This window comes from Cynocephalus volans, chromosome 10 (assembly GCF_027409185.1).
Source record: "Cynocephalus volans isolate mCynVol1 chromosome 10, mCynVol1.pri, whole genome shotgun sequence".
Lineage (NCBI taxonomy): Eukaryota > Metazoa > Chordata > Mammalia > Dermoptera > Cynocephalidae > Cynocephalus > Cynocephalus volans.
This window is the reverse complement of record NC_084469.1, coordinates 130,798,334-130,808,970: the sequence shown is the minus strand read 5'-3', so window position 1 is coordinate 130,808,970 and position 10,637 is coordinate 130,798,334. Positions and strand designations below refer to the sequence as shown.

The 10,637-nt window shown below is 41.3% G+C and overlaps 2 protein-coding genes across 2 annotated transcripts; one reads left to right on the top strand and one right to left on the bottom strand.

Moving 5' to 3' along the window:
- The first annotated feature begins 198 nt into the window (after positions 1 to 198).
- NIP7 (nucleolar pre-rRNA processing protein NIP7) lies at positions 199 to 2,870 on the top strand. The gene is made up of 5 exons (XM_063110296.1): positions 199 to 293; positions 419 to 505; positions 603 to 741; positions 1,260 to 1,400; positions 1,619 to 2,870. The coding sequence occupies exons 1-5, from the start codon at positions 238 to 240 to the stop codon at positions 1,736 to 1,738; spliced, it is 543 nt and encodes a 180-aa protein (XP_062966366.1). The 5' UTR covers positions 199 to 237; the 3' UTR covers positions 1,739 to 2,870.
- Positions 2,871 to 3,101: 231 nt separating this feature from the next.
- TMED6 (transmembrane p24 trafficking protein 6) lies at positions 3,102 to 8,664 on the bottom strand. Its single transcript, XM_063110294.1, has 4 exons — positions 8,455 to 8,664; positions 6,996 to 7,122; positions 5,557 to 5,705; positions 3,102 to 3,469 (listed from the first exon to the last, which is right to left on the bottom strand). The coding sequence occupies exons 1-4, from the start codon at positions 8,662 to 8,664 to the stop codon at positions 3,236 to 3,238; spliced, it is 720 nt and encodes a 239-aa protein (XP_062966364.1). The 3' UTR covers positions 3,102 to 3,235.
- Between the last annotated feature and the right edge of the window lie 1,973 nt (positions 8,665 to 10,637).

The window sequence follows — 10,637 nt, the reverse complement described above, 5'->3', positions numbered from 1 at the left end:
GGGCGCTGGCTTCGAACCCTGGACCGGAAGCAACACGTGCCTATTTCCTGTCTCTATGGTTTCTTGTCCGTCCTGCTTGATCTCCCGGCAGTCCTCCAGGCTAGGGGGCGGTAGCGTGAGGAACGCGCGGAACGGGGCTAGAGAGGCAGCTTTGGAGTTGCCAGGGAGCGGCTGACGGCCGACTTCCGTTTCCGGCTACCGAGGCACGAGGATCTGTTGTTCCAACCTGGCGTGAAAATGCGGCCTTTGACTGAAGAGGAGACCCGCGTAATGTTTGAGAAGATCGCGAAATAGTAGGAGCGCGCGGGGCGGACGAGGGAATGTGTGTGGTAGGGAGGGGCGTGGTCGTGGAGTGGGGCAGCGCGGCGCCGGGACGAGTCCGTTCGGTCGCAGCCTCCAGTCATCTTTTTGCCTTTAGCATCGGGGAGAATCTTCAGCTGCTGGTCGATAGGCCCGATGGCACTTACTGTTTTAGGCTGCACAACGACCGAGTATACTACGTGAGGTGAGGCGGGGCCGGGCGGACAGCATGGACCCGGGGTGGTGTCCTGGGTTCCACCAGCCTCCCTCGGTCCGACACCTTCCTCCCCTTACCCCTTTAGTGAGAAGATTCTGAAGCTGGCCGCCAATATCTCCGGGGACAAGCTGGTGTCACTGGGGACCTGCTTCGGAAAATTCACTAAAACCCACAAGTTCCGGTTGCACATCACAGCTCTAGATTACCTTGCACCCTATGCCAAGGTTTGTGGGGTGGTTTCTGGTTTGCCACTGGGGGTGAAGTCAAGGATTAGGGTCACATCAGAACGCAGATTACTGGGCAGCTCTTTTCCATGGAGTCCCTGCCAGTGCTGGGTAAGTGCCAGCACATGGAGATGTTTGTAGGTCTTGCTGCTTGGGCACAGTGAGAGCTAGGAGGAGGAGTACTGTGCGGCAGTGTAGTAGCTATCTCCAGCAAAGTAGAAAAGCCTCTGCGGACCCAGCTCAGGATCAAAAAGCAAGTAAGTGGCTGTGATGAGGATAATAGAGTCCAGAAAAAGAGCTGTTAGACTGTCCACGGCAGAAGTTGTTTGTAGAGTTGAGGAAAGAACTTCCTGGTACGGTTCTGTTCAGGGGATGAACAATTTGAGGGAAATATGCATCTCTCTGTCGCTTCCTTAAAATTCTTTCAATAAATTAATCGCAGATTGTGCGGCTAGCTTGTCTGCAAGAGTGTAAGTATTAGTGTTTTTGTATCTCTTGGATTTTTCCATTTCTTACAGTATAAAGTGTGGATAAAGCCTGGAGCAGAGCAGTCCTTTCTGTATGGGAACCATGTGTTGAAATCAGGTCTCGGTCGAATCACTGAAAATACTTCTCAGTACCAGGGAGTGGTGGTGTACTCCATGGCAGATGTCCCTTTGGTGAGTAGAGATGGTAGCTGTTAAAAATCAAGTAACTTTTTATTCAAGAAGGATTTATTTCCAGTCTGTGTGCTTGAGAGACTAAATTCTCAGCAACTTTTGAATTCCTAAAAGACAAGAACTGTGTTTTTTTTTTTTTCATCTTTGTTATTTCCAGCCACCAATATGGGCTTATTGAATAACTTGAGTGAATTGGTGTCTCTTCTTTTGAATCCCAGGGTTTTGGGGTGGCAGCAAAGTCTACACAAGACTGCAGGAAAGTAGACCCCATGGCGATTGTGGTATTTCATCAGGCGGACATTGGGGAATATGTGCGGCATGAAGAGACGTTGACTTAAAACAAAGTCATCACAAGGACTTTTGGCTGTGTGCAAGGGCCTAGTTTTGTTTTGTGTCTGCATAGACTCCACCATTATGTTGAGTTTTGTCAACACTGGGACCTCTTCAGGGACTTCTTAGTTTAATATTCTCTCTGTCACTGACAAATGCAGGCTGGATTCTTATTATACAGAAATGGCTCAAAAATGGGGTTTCAGATCTTTGTGTTTGTGACTAAATAGAATACTCTCATATTTGAATCAGAGGGCTTCTTGTTCTGAGTAACAGGTTCTAAATCATTGGAACTGAGGACAAGAATAACTTATTATTGTTATCTGTGATAACACTTTGTTTTCCAAACTTGTAATAAGAACACAACGGATTTTTATCTGTTATTAATATCATGAAAGATAGATATTACCATATTAGAATAATAGGTCACATCTGGGATTTTACAAATGAAGTTTGGCTAACACAATAAGAGCAATTTATTCAGCTACTTTTCTGTACAGTAAGTGCTATGTGGTGTGGAAGAAAAACTTGTATTCAAACTCCAGTTCTGCCTACCTGCTATATGGCCTTGGATGAGTCATTCAACTTTAATAAGTTTCTTTTTCTTCTGTTTAAAAAAACACAAAACTAAAACACAGCTTTACCTATCTACCTAAGAATGGCTTGTAGAATTAGAAATCATGATTGTAAAGCATGTAGCACAGTGCCTGGCAAATGAGAGCTGTTGAATAAATGTTGAGTTATTTTTATTTTGAATATACTATGAGTTTAATTTGATTAAATTAGTTTGTTTTTTACAAGCTGTTTTTTGATCTTGGATGGGATGATCCCAAGCTGAAATGTATTTTTCATCACCTTGATTTCATAAAACATAATTTATTTTATGAATCTGTACTTACCTGACTGGACTAGACACAAAGCACTAATCAGAGACCCTAAAATAATAATTCAGCTCCTTTGTCCTTCCCCGTGTCTCCCAAAATTACTTCTAGAATTAGATATTTTTTAAAAAATAACATTTTATAGACAGAACATTTTAAAACTACCTGTATTGTAAAATAATTTCTTTAATGAATATACTGCTTATTTTTCATTCCAAAGGTGACATCTCTAAAAATAAAACATTTTCAACTACAAAAAGGCATTCTACCAACTCCTGTTTTTACATACAAGCAAACTTGATTTTGTCCCATTTTTTTCAGCTCTTCTTCCTTCCAAAGTTTTCTGTTAACCTTTAAGTATACTCAGTGAAGGTTAAGGGACTGCTATATGGTGAACAGTGTTTTGATGGTAGTAGCATTTAATACATACTTTAGACATAGCCAACCTCAGAACTTTTACATTGTTATTATTTTATTTCCATTTGCCTTTGTTGATGAATGCAATAGACAAAACATTAACAACAGAAATTGATTTTTTCCAATAACTTTACAAAGCTGATTTGGCCAAAGCTTTGACAAAGCCGCTGCCCCAGAAAGAGCCAGTGTAACTACAGTCATCCTGGCTTAGCATCTTGGCTTCTTAGTGTCTGTAGTTGTTGGAACATTGAAGAGACGCTTCAAGAAATACAGCTGCAAGATCCCAGAAAGAACAATAACAACACTCTGGGCTGTTGACCACCATTTCACATAGTTATAGTTTGATTGAAGAAGGAAAAAGTCGGCCCTTTTCCTCATCCGGGCAAAGTTGTAGTATCGCCATACGTGAAAAATATTGTTCTGCACCTTTCGCGTACTCTCCTATGGGAGAGAAGATAAAGTGATAAATCTCCCACCAGCAATAACTTATCTGGAAGTCGAGTAATTTACTCATGATTTTAAGATATGTAATACTGTTATAGTTTTGTTGTATACGGAAAAGTCTAAACTTTTTTTTTTTATAATGAAAAGCTTTGTTATTATTTTTTGGCAGCTGGCCAGTGCAGGGATTGAACCTTGGACCTTGCTGTTAATTAGTATAATGAAAAACTTTAGTTCTCAAACTAGAGAGCTTTTCCAGAAGATCTAGATTTTAGACGTGTACTCTGCATGTCATTATCCTTCCAGGTGATGTTGTATATGCTCTTTTCTGTATATGGTGTAAGACAAGAGCCTGCAGACTTTTAATTAAAGGGCCAGATAATATTTTAGGCTTTGCAGGCTATTCGTCTCTTGCAACTACTGAACTCTGCCATTGTAGCAAAAAAGCAGCCATAGACAATATGTAATTATCAAATGAGCATGGGCTGTCTTCCAATAAAACTTCCATTTACAGAAACAGGCAGCGAGCTTTTGTGCATCAAGGAGACTATCAAGAAAGTGGAACCACTCCACAGAATGGGAGAAAATATCTGCAAATCAAATACCTGATAAGGGACTTACATCCAAAATATGTAAATAAAACTCACAACTCAATAAAAAGACAATGCAGGGCTGGCCTGTTAGCTCACTTGGGAGAGTGTGGTGCTGGTAACACCAAGACCATAGGTTTGGACCCCCATAGCAGCCAGCCACCAAAAAAAACCCCACAAAAAACCTAATTTTAAAGTGGGCAGAGGATTTGAATAGACATTTCTCCAAAGAAGATATACAAATGGCCAGTAGCCACATGAAAAAATGTTCAATGTCATTAATCACTAGGGAAGTGCAACTCAAAACCACAAGACACCACTTCATACCCTGCTGGTGTATGAATATACTGCTTATTTGTAATTTCAAGGGTGACATCTCTGAAAATTAAATATTTTCAACTACAAAAAGGCACTCTAAGGGCTGGCCCATGGCTCACTTAGGAGAGTGCGGTGCTGATAACACCAAGGCCACGGGTTCAGATCCCTATATAGGGATGGCCGGTTAGCTCACTTGGGAGAGTGTGGTGCTGACAACACCAAGTCAAGAGTTAAGATCCCCTTACCGGTCATCTTTAAAAAAAAAAAAAAGCACTACCAACTCCTATTTTTACATGCAAGCAAACTTGATTTTGTCCCATCTTTTTTCAATTTTTCCTTCCAAGGTGGGAGTGTAAAATGGCTTAGCCACTGTGGAAAACAGTCTGGCAGCTTCTCACAAAGTTAAATAGAGTTACCATATGACCCAGCAATTCCCCTTGTAGGTGTACAGAGAGAACATATTAACATACAAACTTGTATGCAAATGTTCATAGCATTATGATAGCCAAAGGTGAAAACAACCCAAATTTCCATCAGCTGATGAATGGATAAATAAAATGTATATCCATACAATAGAATATCATTCAGCCATAAAAAGGAATAAAGTACTGACACATGCTTCAATGTCGATGAACCATAAAAACATGCTAAGTGAAAAGCCAGCCACAAAAGGCCACACATTGTATGATTCCATTTATATGAAATGTACAGAATGGGTAAATCTATTAAACAAAGTAGAACAGTGATTGCCAGGGATGGGGGATCATGGGAGAATGGAGAGTGACTAATGGGTACAGGGTTTCTTTAGGGGGTGATGAAACTGTTCTGGAATCAGATGCTGGTGATGCTTGCATGACAATTGCGAACATATTAAAAACCATTGAATTGTACCCTTGAAGATGGGGAACTGTGTATGAATTATATCTCAATTAAAAAAAATAGGCAGTGAGCTAGATTTGGCCTATGAGCTATAGTTCGCCAACCCTTGGTATAAGACAAGTGAGGAATTTCAAGAGCTCCAAGTCATAAAAATTTATTAAAGGATTCAAATCCCCTTGCCTGTTTGGTTTTTACCTAATGAGCCCTCATTCAAATGGTGTTACTCCCATAATTTTAATCTCCCTCCAAATTAAGAATCAGTTTCCATAGGTGTTTCTCTCCCACAAAACACTCCATTACCTCAATTGCATCCAGAGTATCATTCAGCTGTTTTCTCTCATTCTGTTTGTGGTCCAGCTCAGGCTCCTCATAGAAGACTCCAAAGTTGAGGTATACTTGCACAGTACCAAAGTGATTTTGCTGATTTTTTAGACAAAGCTGGTAAAAACCTGTAGGAATTCCTAGATCATTACCAAGTCTTTGTCTCCCACCCTTTGTTAAGGATCCCCTAGAGATACCTGTTGTATAATTTTAAAATTGCTACTATAGCACCTTCTTTTTACTTAGGACATGGAAGACACTGCTCTTACATGAAACTTATTTTACTAAATATTATGAGGCGTCTTCAAAAAGTTCATGGAAAAAGTTGTATTACCTTTTAATTTCATTTTTCCATGAATTTTTTTCAAGTATCCTCGGATTTATTATACTTTGCCAGATATCAATAAATTCAGTTCTATACTGGATAGAAAACAATGTTTTCTCCTTTTCCAACCCAGAATTTCCACGTCTCTTATTAAGGAACTCCTGCTCAACAAAATGAGTTGAAATTAAGCACATGATGTTTACTCCTTGTACACCACTAGAGCTACAAGTACCATCTTGTATTTGAAACTGGAGAAAAATTGATGCATGTGAATGAAAGAAACTATCCTGCTGGAGTAATTGCCTGCAAGGTGGTTTGTACAAGACTGATGGTTTAGGGTGTTTACTGGTGCTGGTTCTCAGGGTCACCGCCCTTTGTGTGTGTATGGGGAGGGGGCATGTGGAGGAGCCAGTGGTGGTGGGATTAGAAAGGTGGGGCAGTTTTTGAAAGTCAAAGTGATTGGAAAGCCAAAGATGCTAAATATCCTATAATGCTTAATAAATATCCTGCGCTACACAGTGAAGGATTGTCTGATACCCCTGTTGAGAAAGTCTTTTTTAGTGCACCTGGCTAGTAAAGAGCACAGTTAAGACTGGTGCCGTCCTAGGTGGGAGAAGCTTGATCTGGCTATAGGAATTTCTGGTTAGAAAAGTGCTTTGTTGTAGAGTGTGGATATTTCACATGTCTGTGCATTTCCTTCTGTTCTGAATCCGCTTTTAGTAACTGGCTCGATTATTCTTATGTCTGGAAGGAAAGGCTAGTCTGTAATAAATTTATCAATTAGAATTCTGTATTATAAATGAATCTCTCTGTTTTGGCCACTTTCCCAGAATATGATCAATCAGTTGGAGATGATGAGATAAAATTGAGCTTCTGGATCCTAGAGTTATAATAGTCACCTGGAGACCCTGCCCCCTAAACTGCCAGTGGATTGCCACTTGATGTCCTTGGACATCTCCAGGAACACTGTGGTTTTTGATGTTGAAAGCTGAATGTTTTTCCTAATGTTTCACCACCCCTATTGTACTTTATTATTTCTTCAATTTCATAGAAACCTGTGATTATTATAATAGCCATGGTGATGAAAACAGACCTGTCTCTTTGGTAGAGAAGTTAATCTGGCCCCGAACATCTTGGGAGGTATCTATGAGGAAACCCTGTGGGGTATGTGCGGTGGCAGCAACACGCCGATTACGTGCCATCCCCAGTGTCCGCTGAATCTGCCAAGACATATTAGAGAAACAGAAAAGCCCTGTTACATCACTAAGAAGCCAGCTAATTAATAGACCGACATCCCATGATTATCAGCACAGGGGTTTTGGGATGGTACTGCCCCATCCCCCTTCTGGGGTTTGGAATTGAATTTTTCATTTGTCACAGTGATGGTGCTGGGGAGAGGCACAGCCGTGCTGAACATCCTACAATGTCAAAAACATTGAAAAGCAGGACAAAGAATTGCCCCAAATGTCGACAGCACCCCTGTTGAGGAGGAAGACATGTCTCAGAGCACACAGCCGGGGTGGATTGGTTAATAGTACAGTTCTGGCTGTAAAGTTCTTGCCTGAACTTGCTTGGTTGTTGAGTTCCCTGGTGTTGTCCCAGATTTGGACGTTTGCTGCTTGGCAGCCCATGCCTACAGCAAGCACTCGATGGACACTCATCCCCAAACTGGATCTTGATTAGTCCAGACTACAGTGAGCTGACTAGTAGCTACTTTTCTAATGTAAATTTGGAGATAAGAAAAGGCTCTGATAAGTTAATTCAAAATAAATTTTAAGTTACAGTGGAGTGGAGTTAGAGCAACATAGTCTATTACTATATAAACAAAAGTTAGAAAGTTAACAGGTTTCTAAGATAAAGAACAAAGGAAATGAACACTCTCTAATATTGAGCTTACCATCCTTGGGCAGGGTGGTATAAGACCACAATATGGATAAAAGTACTTAACCTATGAACAGGTAACTTCAAGATATTTGCCGAAAAGAGAAAACTTAAGCCCATGATTCTTTAATTCGCTGGAATTACCCCTAAAGGCATGACAGCAGATGTTACTTCCCCAACCCCCTAGCTTTCTATGAAATCTCTGGATCAATCTCCAAAGTTCACGACTTCTTCCTTTGACTTTGTATTTTACATCCATGGTTATTTTGGTTTGTTTGTTTTTGTCTATAAACACTAAGCTTTATTTTAAAAAGTAAAATGTGATAAAAAAAAAAAAAAAAGCCATGTTATCACCTTAAAAATGTATTCTTTCCCCTCTTATCCCAAATCTGAGTAAATGTGGTGATTACCTCGCCAGGGAAAGGCATACTGTTTGTTCCATGGCTTTGAGCATACTTCCATAGCCCCCGATTTGAGAAGCCAAGCCATATGTTTTAGCTCCCACTGGTGAATTCATCCACCCAGTTTCCCTGTAACTGCAGGTCCACTTTATTAACAGGTGGGGAATCACAGCATCTTGATGACAACCAGACCTTGTTTTGGTCTAAAACCTGACCCGCTTTACAAAAGGGAGAAAAAAGTGCCCAGTATGGCCAGAGGAGCCCAAGTACCTCGTAACTGAAATAGAAGTATCCAGTCTGGCGGGCAAATTGCCAAAAGCATTCCATGCCTCCTGGAGGGATCATGATGGCAAAGTCATATCGATCAGCTCCATGGAAGAGTGGCTGGTCCCCAAAGCCACTTAGTTCTGTCTTCTGGCTCCTAGCAGAGGTCACTAGATTCAGAACCACCAGCCCAGCCCCAAAGAGCAAAGGAGACATGCTGCTTTCTGGAGACTCTTCTGCAGGTGAACTGCTTGCAACTCAGTGGAACCAAGTAGTTCAGATAGCTGCTGGGGTAATCATTAACTCAACAAGTCACACTTTGGCCAATTTCAGGGCCACACATAGATATTCCATAATAGAACTGCCACAATACTTCCATGTTTGGCTCACAGGAAGTTTTTGCTTTCACCTCAAAAATTCAGTAGCTACCAAACGTACTTCACGAGTGCTGGATAGAAGCTATGATCTCAGAAGAGTTATTTCCATCCATCCCTTGGGCTGCCATTTTTTCAGTTCTTGATTCTTAGGGATAAAATATTGGGTAAGTTTATTTACTAACATAGGTTGGTTAGGGAGATTTTTCTCTTTTCATTTCAAATTGCTACATGGTATCTATTGCTCCTATAAAAACACATGGGGCAACACCAGTTTCAACAGACTCCTTTCTGCCCAGTGCCATAGCTTAGAGCAAAGCACGGCATGTAGGTGTGTGCACAAGTTTAAATGGATAAGTAGAGTGACAAGACAGTGGTCAGGCCTCTCCTCATTCTGCTACCTTCCACTTGACTGAAACCTTCCATCTAGAGCTTTCCAAAACCCACTTGAAGACTATTATACTATTCAAACCCACAATCTGTCTTCTTTGACTCATGACTTCTTCAGCACCCACAGACTTCATGGCAGGCACTGAGCTAAGAGATTTACTTGCATCTTATTTTGTCCTGGCAACAGCCCTCTGAGGGAGGTGCTGTGATTAAGAGATGAGGACGCTGACATTCAGAGATTTAAGCGGCTGACTCGCAGTGCCACAAGCACAGCTGGCAGAGCTGTGGCCCTGATGGGGGCTCACACTCTTACCCACCAGGACAGGGTCTCTCAAGTGTCGATCTCTGAGTTCTGACAGTGTCCAAACATTTTTATTTCTGTCTTAATCTTAAAAAACAAAACAGAATTACCACCTTCTTACCAAGAATTGCTTCAGAATTTATCACATCAACTCTGAGTGTCACAAGCAGAGACCTCATGAGTGTGGTTCATTTCTAAAGAAGGCCAAATGGCATCACAGCACTCTAGAGGCACAGTGGCTCTGCAGCAGTCTCACTGAAGTGAAGGTGGGAGAAAACTGGTGCCACCTTTCAGTACACAGTGGCTCAGGCACCACCATCTGAGTCCCACCGCTGCCGCAGTCCTAACCCACTCATGTCATAAGCAGCAACATGCATTCAGCAAAATAATCATCAGTTCATTATAAGTTTGACAGTTTTGCAGAAGCTGTAAGCGTAGTTTTGTTTGCATACATTTCATTAACACTATAATAAAAATAGCATTAAAGTTATGTGAAAAAAACCATCTATGGACCTATGCATATCTCAGGTTTGAGAAACACTGACTGGGATATTTGCTTCCCTGGTAGTTTCAGCCATCTACCAGGACAGCATCAGCTAATGATGTCAGAGTTGAGTGGAGAAAGCTTCTGGATTCTGATCTGGTTTGAAGGGAAACCACAACCGGCTGCAACCGAAGGTAGCTGGGCTGAGAGGAGCTCAAATTCTCACCTTCTCCCTGTGATTTCATTTGGGGTTGGTTGGTAGAAAACAGTACCAAATGCTCAAACACATAGTTAATAGGTAATAAAGCTGTATAAAGTTTCCAACTTGTAAATAAATTTTAAAACTTTAACATTTCTTTAAACCTTGCCTTTCACTCACTCAAAAGTGGGAAAGGGGGGATTCTTTTGTTCCCAGAAAAAGTACATTATATGAGGAAATGGACAAATTAAGAGGAAACTTTGGTTGGCTGGTTAGGTCAGATGGTTAGAACACTGTGTCATGGGCCAGCCCATGGCTTACTCGGGAGAGTTTGGTGCTGATAACACCAAGGTCACGGGTTCGGATCCCATATAGGGATGGCTGGTTAGCTCACTGGGTGAGTGTGGTGCTGACAACACCAAGTCAAGGGTTAAGATCCCC

Coding starts and splice junctions, on each gene's coding strand:
- NIP7 (XM_063110296.1), top strand. CDS start 238: ATGCGGCCTTTGACTGAAGAGGAGACCCGCGTAATGTTTGAGAAGATC. Junction 742..1,259: donor ACCTTGCACCCTATGCCAAG/GTTTGTGGGGTG, acceptor CATTTCTTACAG/TATAAAGTGTGGATAAAGCC. Junction 1,401..1,618: donor CCATGGCAGATGTCCCTTTG/GTGAGTAGAGAT, acceptor TTTGAATCCCAG/GGTTTTGGGGTGGCAGCAAA.
- TMED6 (XM_063110294.1), bottom strand. CDS start 8,664: ATGTCTCCTTTGCTCTTTGGGGCTGGGCTGGTGGTTCTGAATCTAGTG. Junction 5,706..6,995: donor CTTCTCTACCAAAGAGACAG/GTCTGTTTTCAT, acceptor GAATTCCTACAG/GTTTTTACCAGCTTTGTCTA. Junction 3,470..5,556: donor ATACTCTGGATGCAATTGAG/GTAATGGAGTGT, acceptor TCTCTCCCATAG/GAGAGTACGCGAAAGGTGCA.